The sequence below is a fragment of the Salmo salar genome, chromosome ssa19, assembly GCF_905237065.1.
Source record: "Salmo salar chromosome ssa19, Ssal_v3.1, whole genome shotgun sequence".
In the NCBI taxonomy this organism is placed as follows: Eukaryota; Metazoa; Chordata; class Actinopteri; order Salmoniformes; family Salmonidae; genus Salmo; species Salmo salar.
This window is the reverse complement of record NC_059460.1, coordinates 68,951,498-68,971,333: the sequence shown is the minus strand read 5'-3', so window position 1 is coordinate 68,971,333 and position 19,836 is coordinate 68,951,498. Positions and strand designations below refer to the sequence as shown.

At 42.5% G+C, this 19,836-nt stretch overlaps 1 protein-coding gene across 3 annotated transcripts in view; it reads right to left on the bottom strand.

Annotated features, from left to right (window-relative positions):
- LOC106579432 (cadherin-23) overlaps positions 1–19,836 on the bottom strand; it is a 706,260-nt gene that overhangs the window by 190,484 nt on the left and 495,940 nt on the right. For 2 of the 3 annotated variants that reach the window (XM_014159337.2, XM_014159338.2), the window contains exons 30-35: positions 2,743–2,878; positions 1,970–2,358; positions 1,569–1,670; positions 1,363–1,365; positions 1,014–1,163; positions 752–880 (exon numbers count right to left, since the gene is read on the bottom strand). In XM_014159337.2, the coding sequence (XP_014014812.2) occupies positions 752–880; positions 1,014–1,163; positions 1,363–1,365; positions 1,569–1,670; positions 1,970–2,358; positions 2,743–2,878 (909 nt within the window). The other variant, XM_014159340.2, reaches the window with a different exon arrangement.

Sequence of the window (19,836 nt, the reverse complement as noted above, 5' to 3'; positions counted from 1 at the left end):
TATTTAGCTGAAAAGATTATCAAGATCACCATGCACTTTTACCACCCTGTGAAGTTCATCGTAATTTATTTAATCTGTAGCCTAATAAACTGCATGGTTTCCAGAGTCGTAGTGGGAGGACCACACACCATATCATCGCGTGACTCCAAGTTTCTTTCGATATTATGGTTATTATATCAATATTAGCGCATAAAGGCATTTCCACCGCCATTTCTCACATAATTAATTTTACCAACACAAAAAGATCACATGTCAAACGAACAAAGGATCTGTCGGCATTTACAAAATTGTACCGAAATGCCTGTTTCCATCAGAGCTGTCATGATTTTTTTTAAATCGTATGACTTTGGAAACATGGTTATACAACGTGACCCAGTTGTCTAACCTTGAGAAGGTAGCGGTCAACAGACTCTCGGGTATTATAGAACGTGACCCAGTTGTCTAACCTTGAGAAGGTAGCGGTCAACAGACTCTCGGGTCTTATAGAACGTGACCCAGGTGTCTAACCTTGAGAAGGTAGCAGTCAACAGACTCTCGGGTCTTATAGAACGTGACCCAGGTGTCTAACCTTGAGCAGGTAGCGGTCAACAGACTCTCGGGTCTTATAGAACGTGACCCAGGTGTCTAACCTTGAGAAGGTAGCAGTCAACAGACTCTCGGGTCTTATAGAACGTGACCCAGGTGTCTAACCTTGAGCAGGTAGCGGTCAACAGACTCTCGGGTCTTATAGAACGTGACCCAGGTGTCTAACCTTGAGCAGGTAGCGGTCAACAGACTCTCGGTCCAGAGGGGAGTTGACGTAGATCTCTCCATAGGTGTGGTTCACTGTCCGGATCTCAAACACATCCTGCATGTTCCCTGCCACCAGCCTGAAGTACACCTTAGAGAGCGAGACAAAGAGGAGGGGATGGAGTGAGTTGAAAGAGAGCAGGGAGAGCAGGTGAAGATCTTCTCTCTCTCTCTCTCTCTCTCTCTCTCTCTCTCTCTCTCTCTTCTCTTCTCTCTCTCCTCACCAGTCCATTTTTCCCAGCATCTTTGTCGCGCCCAAGCACCACAGCCACTCTCTTCCCGATGGGTGTGTTCTCTGGAATCTCCACCAATGAATCAGATGTGATATCAAACTCTGGACTGTTGTCATTCTCATCCTGTATGGTGATTGACACCTGTCACATGTATAGACAAAGCCAATGAGGGATTGGCATTGACAAGAAGGCTAAGATGCCACAAAACTTTGAATTGAAATTGATTAACATGGTATGCTTTTGAAAAATAAAACAAAAGTACATTTGTGACATACACACACACTTCATTAAGCTTTGAATTAAAACTTTGAATTAAAACAGTAATCTGAGCAACACCTACCTTCTGCAATTTCCCCATGAGATAGCAGTAAAGAGGTGAAAATAAAGACTGTCATTAACTGACGATTTCTACAACAAAACAGATAAAAACATTGTGACGCGGTTTATTATTGAAAACAGATGAGACCTGACAACCGGGAATAAAAAGCAACTACTGTCAAAACAAGAAGAAAAATAAATTAAGAAAAAAAGAAGCGACTGCCATACCACAGTGGAGTCTTTTTTGGGTCCCCCATCGTCAGCCACTACAGTCAGGGTGTAGAGGTCCCCCTTCTCCCTGTCCAGCAGCCCTGTGACTGTGATACGGCCCTGGGGATGGACAGGGAGAAGGAGAATGAGAAAGAGAGGGAGAAAGGAGTAAAACAAATTAACAAACAACCTGATTTATCCTAGTATTATATATGCTGAGCAGTGTACAGTATCCAACAGGGTTGGGTTTAAATTCCATTTCAATTCAGTCAATTCAAGAAGAATGCTTTCGAGGGAAAATCCTAATTGGATTTGCTCTTTACTTCCTGAATTTAAATGGAATTGACCTTAATCCAACTGTCCAATAAGAGTGAGACATGCTAATACGGTGTTACACCCCAGGCTGTCCACCAACTCACCGTGATACTGTCGATCTTGAAGAGGGCGAGGGCGGCTGGCGATGTGTCCGGGTCAAAGCGATACGACAGCTGGTTGAGGTTGTCTGCCGACTGTGCCTGCACCTGCACCACCTCCGTTCCTGTGGCGATGTTCTCCAGGAGTGACACCTCGTAGCCCGCAGAGAAGAACGCCACCGCCTCGTCCAGCTCATTAAGTAAGGTCACGTAAACCATGCAGAAGCCACGGTGGAACGGCGGCGCCTGGTCGGTAGCTGACACGTTCATCAGGTAGCTGGTCTTGGTCTCGTAGTCTAGGTAGTCTACAGTGGTCACCAGGCCCGTGCTCACGTCCACATCAAACTTACGGTCGGAGCCGGAGTCCAGGGCGTAGGCCACCGCCCCGCCGTCACCTGGATGGAGGAATGGGAGGATAGAGGGGAGGAGAGGGAGAGACGGGGAGAGACAGGGAAAATCATAGAGGGAAGGAGGTTGGGCAAAGGGAGGCAAAACAAGAGAGAGAAGAGAAAAAAAAAAAATTATGAATGTAAAAACATTTTTTTAAGTATGTAGTCATGTATTGCTACACATACCTATCTATGTACTACAGTGCCCATAATGCTCTGTACAGAATATTCTATTTTATTTGAGTAAATAAAGCTAACATAATGTTGTCCCGTTTCCTTATCAATACATACTGTACTAGTGTACATTATAATGTATATGTTATCAATAAAACCAGCTTGTACAGAGGGTTATGGGTACTGTAGTACATCATGTTACACTACAACACTCACCAGTGTCAGGGTCTGTAGCTCGTACTACGATGACAGAGGTGCCAATGCCAGCGGTCTCCCTCAGACCCAGGCGGTTGTACTGCTGCTGGGTGAACACTGGTGCCTCGTCATTGGCATCCTCCACATACACTATCACCTGTAGTGGGAGACAGACAGTGGTGGTCAGAGAAGTAGCTGGACAACTGCTCACAAGATGCTCACAGGTGTCCTTTACTGCCCTGTTATACCACTTCAGCCCTTTCCCTTTTGCAACATACTCTACCCTAGCACTATACTGTAGGTCCTGTCCCACACCCTCTTCTCTCCCAATACACTACCTTCACCTCTGTTCTTTTCTAAATCCTGCCTCACATTCTCTCCTTTTTCCTGCCCTATGTATGACCCTAACAGTCTCATCTTCTATGTTCTGCCATGTCCCCTCTCCCCTCCCCTCTTTCCCTATCCCCTATATTTAGACCCCCCCCCCCACACCTGTAAAGAGCTCCTCATCTTGCCTTGGTCACTTTTGTTGTTACACAAAATGAGTGCCTTTTGCGTCCCGTTGATATTTTAAGATGAAATTGAGCACCAATATTGAATTTTAAAAGCCTGCTATATTAAATCAAGTGCCCTTAAAAAGACCTAAGGGCCGGGGTCTGGTATTCTACTTTTAATACTTACATATGGAATTGTTTTAAGATGGTCAAACCAGGACCATTTAGCTACAGTATTTGATTTAGAATTTTAGGACACCTGTAAGTATAAAATATATACTACATTCAAACATTATTTGATTAAACATAAAATGTGGCCTTACTGCTATTAGCCCATAGAAATGTATTAAATAACATTCATACTGTACATGGCAAAACAGATAGTCAAAAAAATGTATCAAAGGGAAGTTTGTTTTGAAGAATCTATCCTATACCTGAGCATATAAACTCAACAAAAAAAGAAATGTCCTCTCACTGTCAACTGCATTTATTTTCAGCAAACTTAACATATGCAAATATTTGTATGAACATAACAAAATTCAACAACTGAGACATAAACTGAACAAGTTCCACAGACATGTGACTAACAGAAATGGAATAACGTGTCCCTGAACAAAGGGGGGGTCAAAATCAAAAGTAACAGTCAGTATCTGGTGTGGCCACCAACTGCATTAAGTACTGCAGTGCATCTCCTCCTCATGGACTGCACCAGATTTGCCAGTTCTTGCTGTGAGATGTTACCCCACTCTTCCACCAAGGCAACTGCAAGTTCCCACACATTTCTGGGGGGAATGGCCCTACCCCTCACCCTCCGATCCAACAGGTCCCAGACGTGCTCAGTGGGATTGAGATCCGGGCTCTTCGCTGGCCATGGCAGAACACTGCGATTCCTGTCTTGCAGGAAATCACGCACAGAACGAGCAATATGGCTGGTGGCATTGTCATGCAGGAGGATCATATCAGGATGAGCCTGCAGGAAGGGTACCACATGAGGGAGGAGGATGTCTTCCCTGTAACGCACAGCGTTGAGATTGCCTGCAATGATAACAAGCTCAGTCCGATGATGCTGTGACACACCGCCTCAGACCATGACACACCCTCCACCTCCAAATCGATCCCGCTCCAGAGTACAGGCCTCGGTGTAACATTCATTCCTTCGACGATAAACGTGAATCCGACCATCACACCTGGTGAGACAAAACAACGACTCGTCAGTGAAGAGCAGTTTTTTGCCAGTCCTGTCTGGTCCAGCGACGGTTGTTGCCGGTGATGTCTGGTGAGGACCTGCCTTACAGCAGGCCTACAAGCCCTTAGTCCAGCCTCTCTCAGCCTGTTGTGGACAGGCTTAGCACTGATGGAGGAACTGTGCATTCCTGGTGTAACTCGGGCAGTTGTTGTTACCATCCTGTACTTGTCCCGCAGGTATGATGTTCGGATGTACCGATCCTATGCAGGTGTTGTTACACGTGGTCTGCCACTGTGAGGACGATCAGCTGTCCGTCCTGTCTCCCTGTAGTGCTGTCTTAGGCGTCTCACAGTAGGGACATTGCAATTTATTACCCTGGCCACGTCTGCAGTCCTCATGCCTCCTTGCAGCATGCCTAAGGCACATTCACGCAGATGAGCAGGGACACCATTCTTTTGGTGTTTTTCAGAGTCAATAGAAAAGCCTCTTTAGTGTCCTACGTTTTCATAACTGTGACCTTAATTGCCTACCGTCTGTAAGCTGTTAGTGTCTTAACGACCGTTCCACAGGTGCATGTTCATTAATTGTTTGTGGTTCATTGAAAAAGCATGGGAAACAGTGTTTAAATCCTTTACAATGAAGATCTGTGAAATGATTTGTATTTTTACGAATTATCTTTGAAAGACATGGTCCTGAAAAAATAAAGGTTCTTTTATATACAGTACCAGTCAAAAGTTTGGACATACCTACTCATTCAAAAGTTTTTCTTAATTTTTTTCTATTTTCTACATTGTATAATAATAGTGAAGACATCAAAACTATGAAATGACACATATGGAATCACGTAGTAACCAAAAAAGTGTAAAAATATATTTTTAATTTTAGATTCTTCAAAGTAGCCACACTTTGCCTTGATGACAGCTTTGCACAGTCTTGGCATTCTCTCAACAAGGTTTATGAGAAATGCTTTTCCAACAGTCTTGAAGGAGTTCCCTAAAATACTGAGCACTTGCTGACTGCGTTTCCTTCACTCTGCGGTCCAATTCATCCCAAACCATCTCAATTGGGGTCAGGTGATTGTGGAGGCCAGGTCATCTGATGTGTCTGTTACTTGAACACTGTGAAGCATTTTTTGAGGCTGTAATTGGAGGTGCAGTTAACTCTAATGAACTTATCCTTGACAGCAGATGTAACTCTGGGTGTTCCTTTCCTATGGCTGTCCTCATGAGAGCCAGTTTCATCATAGCGCTTGATGTTTTTTGCGACTGCACTTGAAGAAACTTTCAAACTTCTTGAAATTTTCCGAATTGACTTACCTTCATGTCTTAAAGTAATGATGGACTGTCATTTCTCTTTGCTTATTTGAGCTCTTCTTATCACCCCTACCTTGTCACAACACAACTGATTGGCTCAAACGCATTAAGAAGGAAAGAAATTCAACAAATTAACTTTTAACAAGGAACACCTGTTAATTGAAATGCATTCCAGGTGACTACCTCATGAGGCTGGTTGAGAGAATGCCAAGAATGTGCAAAGCTGTCATCAAGGCAAAGGGTGGCTACTTTGAAGAATCTCAAATATAAAATATATTTAGATTTGTTTAACACTTGTTTGGTTACGACATGATTCCATATGTGTTATTTCATAGTTTGGATGTCTTCACTATTATTCTACAATGTAAAAAAATAGTAGAAATAAAGAAAAACCCTCGAATGAGGATGTGTGTCCAAACTTTTGACTGGTACTGTATGTATATATAAATACACTGCTCAAAAAAATAAAGGGAACACTTAAACAACACAATGTAACTCCAAGTCAATCACACTTCTCTGAAATCAAACTGTCCACTTAGGAAGCAACACTGATTGACAATAAATTTCACATGCTGTTGTGCAAATGGAATAGACAACAGGTGGAAATTATAGGCAATTAGCAAGACACCCCCAATAAAGGAGTGGTTCTGCAGGTGGGGACCACAGACCACTTCTCAGTTCCTATGCTTCCTGGCTGATGTTTTGGTCACTTTTGAATGCTGGCGGTGCTTTCACTCTAGTGGTAGAATGAGACAGAGTCTACAACCCACACAAGTGGCTCAGGAAGTGTAGCTCATCCAGGATGGCACATCAATGCGAGCTGTGGCAAGAAGGCTTGCTGTGTCTGTCAGCGTAGTGTCCAGAGCATGGAGGCGCTACCAGGAGACAGGCCAGTACATCAGGAGACGTGGAGGAGGCCATAGGAGGGCAACAACCCAGCAGCAGGACCGCTACCTCCGCCTTTGTGCAAGGAGGAGCAGGAGAAGCACTGCCAAAGCCCTGCAAAATGACCTCCAGCAGGCCACAAATGTGCATGTGTCTGCTCAAACGGTCAGAAACAGATTCGCCACTGGCGCCCTGTGCTCTTCACAGATGAAAGCAGGTTCACACTGAGCACCTGACAGACGTGACAGAGTCTGGAGACGCCGTGGAGAACGTTCTGCTGCCTGCAACATCCTCCAGCATGACCGGTTTGGCGGTGGGTCAGTCATGGTGTGGGGTGGCATTTCTTTGGGGGGCCGCACAGCCCTCCATGTGCTCGCCAGAGGTAGCCTGACTGCCATTAGGTACCGAGATGAGATCCTCAGACCCCCTGTGAGACCATATGCTGGTGCGGTTGGCCCTGGGTTCCTCCTAATGCAAGACAATGCTAGACCTCATGTGGCTGGAGTGTGTCAGCAGTTCCTGCAAGAGGAAGGCATTGATGCTATGGACTGGCCCGCCCGTTCCCCAGACCTGAATCCGATTGAGCACATCTGGGACATCATGTCTCACTCCATCCACCAACGCCACATTGCACCACAGACTGTCCAGGAGTTGGTGGATGCTTTAGTCCAGGTCTAGGAGGAGATCCCTCAGGAGACCATCCGCCACCTCATCAGGAGCATGCCCAGGCGTTGTAGGGAGGTCATACAGGCACGTGGAGGCCACACACACTACTGAGCCTCATTTTGACTTGTTTTAGGGACATTACATCAAAGTTGGATCAGCCTGTAGTGTGGTTTTCCACTTTAATTTTGAGTGTGACTCCAAATCCAGACCTCCATGGGTTGATAAATTGGATTTCCATTGATTATTTTTGTGTGATTTTGTTGTCAGCACATTCAACTATGTAAAGAAAAAAGTATTTAATAAGATTATTTCTTTCATTCAGATCTAGGATGTGTTGTTTAAGTGTTCCCTTTATTTTTTTGAGCAGTATATATATATTTCTTTACCCATATTTAATCCCTTTTTTAGGCCCTAAAATACTTCCATATGCTTATACTTCCATATTAAAAAAAAAAAACTGTTACTGGGCTACCTTCAGACGAGTCTTCTGAGGCTTGTGGGCTTGTGTACGTGCTCATGAGAGTCTCACCTTTCTCTGCTTAGAGCATTTTGAATAGAAATGAGTGTCTTTTGCATCCCATTCATATTTTAAGTAGAAATTGAGCACCAATATTGCATTTTAAAAGCATGTTATATTAAATCAAGTGCCCTTAAAAAGACCTCAGCGCTGGTGGCTGGGTTTCTACTAAGCTAACATATGGAATTGTTTTAAGATGGTTAACTCTTAGCCAAGAGAGACTAGCATGCATAGTATTAATATTAGGCCTCTGATTACAATGAAGAGCAAGACGTGCGAATCTGTTCTGGGCCAGCTTCAGCTTAACTAGGTCTTCATATGCAGCACTTGTGTAACGGTTGTCGTCGGGAATGGAGGACCAAAACGCAGCAGGAATGTGGATGCTCATTTTAATATTTATTTTAAATAACGAGAACACCAAAAACAACAAAACAAAACGCACGAACAACAAAACAGTCTTGTCATGCTCACACAGGCAAAACAAGAAACAATCTCCCACAAACACTACACCAAACAATTACCCATATATAGGACTCACAATCAGAGGCAACGAGAAACACCTGCCTCCAATTGAGAGTCCAGCACCCAAACCTAAACATAGAAAACCTAAACTAGACAGAATGCAGAAATACAACCTAGAACATACTAACCTAGAACATACACCCAAAACCCAGGAACACACAAATCAAACACCCCTCTACAACACACAAAAAAAACCCACCATACAAAACAAACATCCCTCTGCCACGTCCTGACCAAAATACTAAACAACTACTCCCTCTGCTGGTCAGGACGTGACAACTTGACCATATGACTGGACAATAATCAAGATACCTTAAAATAAAACTAGAGACTGCACGGCTTGCTTTGTGGACAGTGGTGTCAAATAAGCAGAGCATCTCTTTATTACAGACTGACCTTTCCCCATCATTACAACCATTGAATCTATATGTTTTGACCATGACAGTTTACAATCTAAGGTAACACCAAGTAATTTAGTCTCAACTTGTTCAATAGCTACACCATTCAGCTGATTCAGCTGAGGTCTAGAACTTAGGGAATGATTTGTACCAAATACAATGCTCTTAGTTGTAGAGATGTGCAGGACCAGTTTATTACTGGCCACCCATTCCAAAATCAGACTGCAACTCTTTGTTAAGGGTTTCAGTGACTTCATTAGCTGTGGTTGCTGATGTGTATATGGTTTAATCATCAGCATACACGGACACACATGCTTTGTTTAATGCCAGTGGCAGGTCATTGGTAAAAATAGAGTAGAGAGCTTCGAGATCTGCCGTGTGGTACACCACACTTTACATGTTTGTTATTAGAGAAGCTTCCATTAAAGAAAACAGACAGCTCTGAATCCACGATATGGCAGAGGTTGAAAAGCCATAACACATATGTTTTTTCAACAACAGGTTATGGTCAATAGGCTGCACTAAAATCTAACAGTACCGCGCCCTCAATCTTCTTATTATCAATTTCTTTCAACCAATCATCAGTCATTTGTGTCAGTGTAGTACATGTTGAGTGCCCTTCTCTATAAGCATGCTGAAAGTCTGTTGTTAATTCATTTACATAGAAATAGTATTGTATTTGGTCAAACACTATTTTTTTCCAACAGTTTGCTAAGAGTTGGCAGCAAGCTGATAGGTCTGCTGTTTGAACCAGTAAAGGCCACTTTACCACTCTTAGCTAGCAGAATGACTTTGGCTTCCCTCCAGGCCTGAGGACAAAGACTTTCCTCTAGGCTCAGATTAAATATATGACACATAGGAGTGGCTAAGTTGTCAGTGCCAGAAGGTTTATCATTATTGATTGATAACAATAATTTTTCTACCTCTCCTACACTAACTTTACAAAATTCAAATTTGCAATGCTTTTTTTTCATTATTTGTTTTTTTATGCATGAGTACGATGGCTCATTATTTTGTTGTTGCCATTTCCTGCCTAAGTTTGCCCACTTTGCCATTTAAGTAATAATGTAAATAATTGGCAACATCAGTGGTTTTGTGATGAATAAGCCATCTGAATCGGTGAAAGATGGAGTTGAATTTGTCTTTCTGCTCATAATTTCATTTAAAGTACTTTCCCATCATTCTTTATATCAATGATCTTGGCTTCATAAATACAGTTTCTTCTTTTTTTGCCAGACTTATTAGCAACTCCATTTGCCACATGTCTTTAATAAACCATACAGATTTTCAATTCCATGAAGCCTTAACAGTCAGTTTCTTAACCTCTATGGGCTAGGTGGGACGCTTGCTTTTTTTCAATTATTGATAAACATGCACCTGTTAAACCAATGAAATTGCCGAACGGGTTAAGGTCAAACAACTTTTTTGTTTACTGTTTAGATGAAATCGAGCGCTCTCAAACTTCCCATCATTCTGATTACCGTAGTCATTTTGTCACCCTCATCATGGCAAAGACACGGAGAAATGCATATGATGCAGCTTTCAAGTTGAAGGCGATTGATCTGGCTTTTGGAAAAGGAAATAGAGCTGCTGCACGGGAGCTTGGTCTTCATGAGTCGATGATAAGACGTTGGAAACAGCAGCGTGAGGAATTGACTCAGTGCAAAAAGACAAATAAAGCTTACTGCTATTTTTTTTATTTTTTGTTACAAGCCGTGTTTCGTTAAAGCCTATTTATTTTTGTTACAAGCCGTGTTTCGTTAAAGCCTATTTATTTTTGTTACAAGCCATGTTTCGTTAAAGCCTGTGTAAAGTTAATTTGTTTCAATGTACCGGTAGGCACCTGCGGCTTATAGACATGTGCGGCTTATTTATGTTCAAAATTTAAAAAAAAATTTATTCAGTGGGTGCAGTTTATATTCAGGTGCGCTTAATAGTCCGGAAATTACGGTACACAAATGGCTGATGATTGGCTGAGAGAAATTGATGATAGAAATGTTGTTTGTTAGACTTCAATGTGGCCTTTGACATTATCGATCATAGTCTGCTGCTGGCAAAACGTATGTGTTATGGCATTACACCCCTTGATATATTGTGGATAAAGAGTTACCTGTCTAACAGAACACAGAGGGTGTTCTTTAATGGAAGCCTCTCCAACATAATCCAGGTAGAATCAGGAATTCCCCAAAGCAGCTGTCTAGGCCCATTACCTTTTTCAATCTTTACTAATGAATTACCACTGGCTTTGAGGAAAGCCAGAGTGTCTATGTATGCGGACGACTCAACACTATACATTACAGCTACTACAGCTACTACACTTAAAGAGTTGAAATTCATTTCAGAGTGGGTGGCAAGGAATAAAACTAAAATCATTGTATTTGCGACACATCATTCACTAAAATCTAAACCTCAACTAAATCTTGTAATAAATAATGTGGAAATTGATCAAGTTGAGGTGACTAAACTGTCATGGTCAAAACATATTGATCAAATAAAATAACATTTTATTGATCAATTGCACGTGATTAGCAGATGTTATTGCTTGTGCGTCTAGCTCCGACAGTGTGGTAATATCTAACAAGTAATATCTAACAAATTACACAACATATACCCAATACACATAAATCTAAATAGGAATTAATTAAAACTTTATACATATGGACGAGCGATGTCAGAGCGGAACGGACTAAGATACATTAGAATAGTATAGAAAAAAACGTATATACACTACCGTTCAAGAGTTTAGGGCGACTTAGAAATGTCCTTGCTTTTGAAAGAAAATAAAAAACATTTGACCATTAACATAACATCAAATTGATCAGAAATACATTGTAGACATTGTTAATGTTGTAAATGACTATTGTAGCTGGAAACGGCAGATTTTTTATGGAATATCTACATAGGCGTACAGAGGCATATTATCAGCAACCATCACACCTGTGTTCCAACGGCACGTTGTGTTAGCTAATCCAAGTTTAAACTTGAGGGTCAGCGAAGTAGAAATGTTGTTTCCTACCTTCCCCACCTGGGGGCGGCCCGTCAGAAAGTCCAGGACCCAATTGCACAGAGCGGGGTTGAGATCCAGGGCCTCCAGTTTGATGATGAGCTTGATGATGAGCTTGGAGGGTGCTATGGTGTAGAATGCTGAGCTGTAGTCAATGAACAGCTTTCTTACATAGGTATTCCTTTTGTCCAGATGGGATAGGTCATTGTGCAGTGTGTAGGCGATTGCGTCGTTTGTGGACCTGTTGGGGTGGTAAGCAAACTGAAGTGGGTCTAGGGTGGCTGGTAAGGTGGAGGTGATATGATCCTTTTCTCTCGAAGCACTTCATGATGGGGACAACAAACTGGGATAGGGAGCGATTGAATATGTCCATAAACACACCAGCCAGCTGGTCTGCGCATGCTCTGAGGACACCGCTAGGGATGCCGTCTGGGCCAGCAGCCTTGCGAGGGTTAACACGTTTAAATGTTTTACTCACGTCAGCCACGGAGAAGGGGGGGGGGGGTGTACAGTCCTTGTTAGTGGCACTGTATTATCCTCAAAGCGAGCAAAGAAGGTGTTTCGTTTGTCTGGAAGTGTGACGTCGGTGTCCGTGACGTGGCTGGTTATCTTTTTGTAGTCCGTGATTTCCTGTAGACCCTGCCACATACATCTCGTGGATGAGCAGTTGAATTGCGACCTTGTCCCTGTACTGGCCTTTCACTTGTTTGATTGCCTTGCGGAGGGAATAACTACACTGTTCACATTCAGTCATATTCCCAGACCTCTTTCCATGGTTAAATGCGGTGGATCGCGCTTTCAGTTTCACGCGAATGCCGCCATCCATCCACAGTTTCTGGTTAGGGTAGGTTTTAATAGTCACAGTGGGTACAACATCTCCAATGCACTTCTTTATAAACACACTCACCGAGTCAGCGTATAGGTTGATGTTGTTCTCTGAGGCTGACCGGAACATATTCCAGTCCGTGTGATCAAAACAATCTTGAAGCGTGGCTTCCAATTGGTCGGACAAGCATTGAATGGTTCTCATCACTGGTACATCCTGTTTGAGTTTCTGCCTATAAGACGGTAGGAGCAAGATGGCGTCATGGTCAGATTTGCTGAAGGAGGGCGGGGGAGGGCTTTGTTTGCATCGCGTAAGTTAAAGCAGCAGTGATCGAGGGTATTGCCCATGCGTGTCCCGCAATCAATGTGCTGGTGGAATTTAGGTAGCCTTGTTCTCAAATTTGCTTTGTTAAAATCCCCAGCTTCAATAAATGCAGCCTCAGGATATATGGTTTCCAGTTTGCATATAGTTCAGTGAAGTTCTTTGATGGCTGTCTTGGTGTCTGCTTGAGGGGGAATGTACAGAGCTGTGACTATAACTTACGAGAATCTCTTGGTAAGTAAAATGGCCGGCATTTGATTGTAAGGAATTCTAGGTTGGGTGAGCAAAAGGACTTGAGTTCCTGTATGTTGTTATGATTACACCATGAGTCGTTAATCATGAAGCATACACCCCCCACCCTTCCTTTTCCCAGAGAGGTGTTTATCTCTGTCGGTGCGATGCATGGAGAAGCCCGGTGGCTGAACCGATTCCGACAACATAACCCGAGAGAGCCATGTTTCCGTGAAACAGAGAATGTTACAATCTCTGATGTCTCTCTGGAAGGCACCCCTTGCTGGAATTTACTCTACCTTGTTGTCAAGAGACTGGACATTGGCTCTTATATCCAATAATTCTTCATATTTCCTGGGGTAACAATGTAAGAAATAACACATAAAAAAACAAAATACTGCATAGTTTCCTAAGAACTCGAAGCGAGGTGACCATCTCTGTCGGCGCCATCTTGCTTGCGCATATGAGATGAGAAATGCCAGATATGTAAACATTATTAAAGTGACTAGTCTCCATTCCTTCGTGTTCCATTACACTCTAAAATTGATACAACAGTAGCTAAAATGGGGAGAAGTATGTCCATGATAAGGTGCTGCTCAACCTTTTTGACAGCACTGTCAACAAGGCAGGACCTACAGGCCCTAGTTTTGTCGCACCTGGACTACTGTTCAGTTGTGTGGTCAGGTGCCATAAATATCTCTATCTCTCTGGGGTTAGGCCTAAGCATCTCTTCCTTTATATATACTGAACAAAAATATAAATGCATCATGTAAAGTGTTGGTCCCATGTTTCATGAGCTGAAATAAAAGATTCCAGAAATGTTCCATACGCACAAAATGCTAATTTCTCTCAAATGTTGTTTACATCCATGTTAGCGAGAATTTCTACTTTGCAAGTTAATCCATCCACCTGATAGGTGTGGCATATCAAGAAGCTGAGTAAGCAGCATGATCATTACGCAGGTGCACCTTAAAAAGGCCACTCTAAAATAAAAGGCCACTATAAAATGTGCAGTTTTGTCACACAACACAATGCCACAGATGACTCAAGTTTTGAGGGAGCGTGTAATTGGCATGCTGACTGCAGGAATGTCAACCAGAGCTGTTGCCAGATAATTGAATGTTCATTTCTTTACCATAAGCATCCTCCAACATCATTTTAGAGAACTTGTCAGTACATCCAACCCCAAATCAAATCAAAGTTTATTTGTCACGTACGCCGAATACAACAGGTGAAATGTGAAATGCTTACTTACAGGCTCTAGTGCAAAAAAGGTGTTAGGTGAACAATAGGTAGGTAAAGAAATAAAACAGCAGTAAAAAGACAGGCTATATACAGTAGCGAGGCTATAAAAGTAGCGAGGCTACATACAGACACCGGTTAGTCAGGCTGATTGAGGTAGTAAGTACATGTAGATATGGTTAACTTCTCTAGGGTAGGGGGCAGTATTTTGACATCCGGATGAAAAGCGTGCCCAAAGTAAACTGCCTGTTACTCAGGCCCAGAAGCTAGGATATGCATATACTTGGTTGATTTGGATAGAAAACACTCTAAAGTTTCCAAAACTGTTACAATAATGTCTGTGAGTATAACAGAACTGATATGGCAGGCAAAAATCTGAGAAAAACCCATCCAGGAAGTGGATTTTATTTATGTTTGTAGTTTGCCAGACTGCCTATACAGATTCCAATGACTTAGGACTCAAATTGCACTTCCTATGGCTTCCACTAGATGTCAACAGTCTTTAGAAATTGTTTCTGGCTTGTATTCTGAAAAATGAGGGAGTAAGACCAGTCTGAATGAGTGGACACTGCAGTGTCCCAAAGGTTCTTCATGCGCACTACCGAGAGCACGCCTTTCTTGTTTTCCTTTTATATTGACAAAGCTTTTGTCCGGTTGAAATGTTATTGATTATTATTACTAAAAACAACCTGAGGATTGATTATAAACATCGTTTGACATGTTTCTATAAACTTTACTGATACTTTTCGGATTTTTCGTCTGCCTGTTGTGACTGCCTTTGAGCCTGTGGATTACTGAACAAAATGCGCAAAGGTTTTTGGATATAAAGAGGGACTTTATCGAACAAAACAAACATTTATTGAGTAAATTGGAGTCTTGTGAGTGCAAGCATATGAAGATCATCAAAGGTAAGTGATTCATTTTATCGCGATTTCTGACTTTTGTGACTACTACCACTTGGCTGGTAACTGTTTGTAATGATTTGTCTGCTGGGCGCTGTCCTCAAATAATCGCATGATTTGCTTTCGCCGTAAAGCCTTTTTGAAATCTGACACAGCGGCTGGATTAACAAGAAGTTAATCTTTAAGCCGATGTATAACACTTGTATGTTTTATGAATTTGAAATATGAGTATATCTGTTTTTGAATTTGGCGCTCTGCAATTTCACTGGATGTTGGTCAGGTGGGATGCTACCGTCCCACGTACCCTAGAGAAGTTAAAGTGGCTATGCATATATGATGAACAGAGAGTAGCAGTAGCGTAAAAGAGGGGTTGGCGGGTGGTAGGTGGCGGGACACAATGGAGATAACCCGGTTAGCCAATGTGCGGGAGCACTGGTTGGTCGGCCCAATTGAGGTAGTATGTACATGAATGTATAGTTAAAGTGACTATGCATATATGATAAACGGAGAGTAGCATGTAACCACGCCAGCCCAGGACCTCCACATCCGGCTTCTTCACCTGAGACCAGCAACCCGGACAGCTGATAAAACTGAGGAGTATTTATGTCTGTAATAAAGCCCTTTTGTGGGGAAAAACTCATTCTGATTGGCTGGGCCTGGCTCCCAAGTGGGTGTATATATATATATATATATATATATATATATATATATACTGCTCAAAAAAATAAAGGGAACACTTAAACAACACATCCTAGATCTGAATGAAAGAAATAATCTTATTAAATATTTTTTTCTTTACATAGTTGAATGTGCTGACAACAAAATCACACAAAAATAATCAATGGAAATCCAATTTATCCCCATGGAGGTCTGGATTTGGAGTCACACTCAAAATTAAAGTGGAAAAACACACTACAGGCTGATCCAACTTTGATGTAATGTCCTTAACCTGTTGGGGCTCGGGGGCAGTATTGAGAAATTTTGAAAAAAATATGTGCCCATTTTTAACTGCCTCCTACACCAACTCAGAAGCTAGGATATGCATATTATTAACACATTCGGATAGAAAACACTCTGAATTTTCTAAAACAGTTTGAATGGTGTCTGTAAGTATAACAAAACTCATATTGCAGGCAAAAACCTGTGAAAAATAGATCCAAAAAAAATTGAATTTTGTGACTGTACTATTTAGTGTCATTGTTTTATAGATACCATAGTGAGAAAGGATTCATTTCGCAACTCCTACGGCTTCCACTAGATGTCAACGATCTTTATAAAGTTGTTTGAAGCGTCTATGATGAACAGAGACCGGATGGCAAGGAAGAGAAGTTGACCTCCCTGGGATGTCGTCACTTCATTATTGGCTGCACCTGCGCAATCATGTGATGCGATACATTTTTCAAAGACGTTTTTCAAGACACAGGAGAGGTCGGGTTGAAACATTACTGATGTTTCACGTTAAAAATGGCTCTAAAGATTGATGCTAAACAACGTTTGACATGTTTGAACAATGTAAATAGATTATTTTTTTTACTTTTCGCCGTGACTCCCCCCGCTACTTTTTAGTAGCCTACCGAAGCGCTAACAACATGGAACAACTTGGAGTTATTTGGACATCAATTATGAACTTTGTTGAAAGAAACCACATTTGCAGTGGACCTGGGATGCGTGGAATTGCCAATGGATGAAGAGAATCAAAGGTAAGGGAATATTGACAATAGTAATTTTGATATTACATGGGTACAAGATGGTGCTAACCTGTATAGCCTAGCCTATTGTTCTTAGCACAGCACCCGGTTTATTGCAAATTGTGATTTCCCAGTAAAGTAAATTTTGAAATCTGGCATTGCAGTAGCATTTACGAAATGTTAAACTATGAATATTTGAATGACAATAATATAATTTACCAATGTTATCGAATAGTAATTTTGTGATTTGTAACGTTGTTCACCGGAAGCATTTGAGAGAAAAAAAAAATCTGATTTTCACCGCTTCGGTAAAATGCTATTTTTGGATATAAATATGAACTTGATGGAACAAAAAATGCATGTATTGTGTAACATAATGTCTTAGGAGTGTCATCTGAGGAAGATTGTCAAAGGTTGGTGCATAATTCTAGCTGGTTATCCGCTTATGGTGACGCCTGTCTTTGAATTGACAAAACATTACACACAGCTATTTTCAATGTACTCTCCTAACATAACCTAACTTTATGCTTTCGCCGTAAAGCCTCTTTGAAATCGGACAATGTGGTTGGATTTAGGAGATGTTTATCTTTCAAATTGTGAGAAATAGTTGATTGTTTGAGAAATTGAAATTATTAGATTCTTGCAGTTTTTGAATTTCCCGCCCTGGTCTCTTGACAATGAATCCCGATATCGGGATAAGATCCCCAACAGGCTAAAACAAGCCAAATTCTGGCTCAGTAGTGTGTGTGGCCTCCACGTGCCTGTATGACCTCCCTACAACGCCTGGGCATGCTCCTGATGAGGTGGCGGATGGTCTCCTGAGGGATCTCCTCCCAGACCTGGACTAAAGCATCCGCCAACTCCTGGACAGTCTGTGGTGCAACGTGGCGTTGGTGGATGGAGCGAGACATGATGTCCCAGATGTGCTCAATTGGATTCAGGTCTGGGGAACGGGCGGGCCAGTCCATAGCATCAATGCCTTCCTCTTGCAGGAACTGCTGACACACTCCAGCCACATGAGGTCAAGCATTGTCTTGCATTAGGAGGAACCCAGGGCCAACCGCACCAGCATATGGTCTCACAAGGGGTCTGAGGATCTCATCTCGGTACCTAATGGCAGTCAGGCTACCTCTGGCGAGCACATGGAGGGCTGTGCGGCCCCCCAAAGAAATGCCACCCCACACCATGACTGACCCACCGCCAAACCGGTCATGCTGGAGGATGTTGCAGGCAGCAGAACGTTCTCCACGGCGTCTCCAGACTCTGTCACGTCTGTCACGTGCTCAGTGTGAACCTGCTTTCATCTGTGAAGAGCACAGGGTGCCAGTGGCAAATTTGCCAATCTTGGTGTTCTCTGACAAATGCCAAACGTCCTGCACGGTGTTTGGCTGTAAGCACAACCCCCACCTATGGACGTCGGGCCCTCATACCACCCTCATGGAGTCTGTTTCTGACCGTTTGAGCAGACACATGCACATTTGTGGCCTGCTGGAGGTCATTTTGCAGGGCTTTGGCAGTGCTCCTCCTGCTCCTCCTTGCACAAAGGCGGAGGTAGCGGTCCTGCTGCTGGGTTGTTGCCCTCCTACGGCCTCCTCCACATCTCCTGATGTACTGGCCTGTCTCCTGGTAGCGCCTTCATGCTCTGGACACTACGCTGACAGACCCAGCAAACCTTCTTGCCACAGCTCGCATTGATGTGCCATCCTGGATGAGCTGCACTACCTGAGCCACTTGTGTGGGTTGTAGACTCCGTCTCATGCTACCACTAGAGTGAAAGCACCGCCAGCATTCAAAAGTGACCAAAACATCAGCCAGGAAGCATAGGAACTGAGAAGTGGTCTGTGGTCACCACCTGCACAACCACTCCTTTATTGGGGGTGTCTTGCTAATTGCCTATAATTTCCACCTGTTGTCTATTCCATTTGCACAACAGCATGTGAAATGTATTGTCAATCAGTGTTGCTTCCTAAGTGGACAGTTTGATTTCACAGAAGTGTGATTGACTTGGAGTGACATTGTGTTGTTTAAGTGTTCCCTTTATTTTTTTGAGCAGTGTATATATATATATATATATCTATATATATATCTATATATATATATACAGGACCAGTCAAAAGTGTGGACCTACCTACTCATTCAAGGGTTTTTCCTTAGTTTTACTATGTTCTACATTGTAGAATAATAGTGAAGACTTCAAACTATGAAATAACACATATGGAATCATGTAATAACCAAAAACAAATCAAAATATACTTGATATTTGATATTCTTCAAAGTAACCACCCTTTGCCTTGATGACAACTTTGCACACTCTAGGCATTCTCTCAACCAGATGTATGAGGCTGGTTGAAGCTGGTTGAGAGAATGCCAAGAGTGTGCAAATCTGTCATCAAGGCAAAGGGTGGCAATTTTAAGAATCAAAAATATATTTTGATTTGTTTGACACTTTTTTGGTTACTACATGATTCCATATGTGTTATTTCATAGTTTTGATGTCTTCACTATTATTCTACAATGTAGAAAAAAGTAAAAATAAAGAAAAACCCTGGAATGAGTAGGTGTGTCTGCCACGTTTGCTCCCGCTCTTCCCTCCCCTGGCGCTAGAGGGCGCCAGGCTGAGCTGCATTTTCGCACTCCTGCCATCAATTATGCACACCTGCCTAACCTCATCATGCGCTTCAGCGATATTGGACTCACTTGGACTCGCTTACCATCTCGCTTACCATCTGTTTATTCCCTCCCCTATACTTGTCAGTTTCCCTGCTGTGTTCCCTGAGAATGCATTTATTGTTTTTGTCTTTGTTTTCTTGTATGCTGACGCTGTTCCTGTCTTGTTCCATCTCCATTCCTTATTAAATGTTTGACTCCCCGTTCCTGCTTCATCTCTTCAGCGTCATCTCATGTGACAGAATGCATCAGC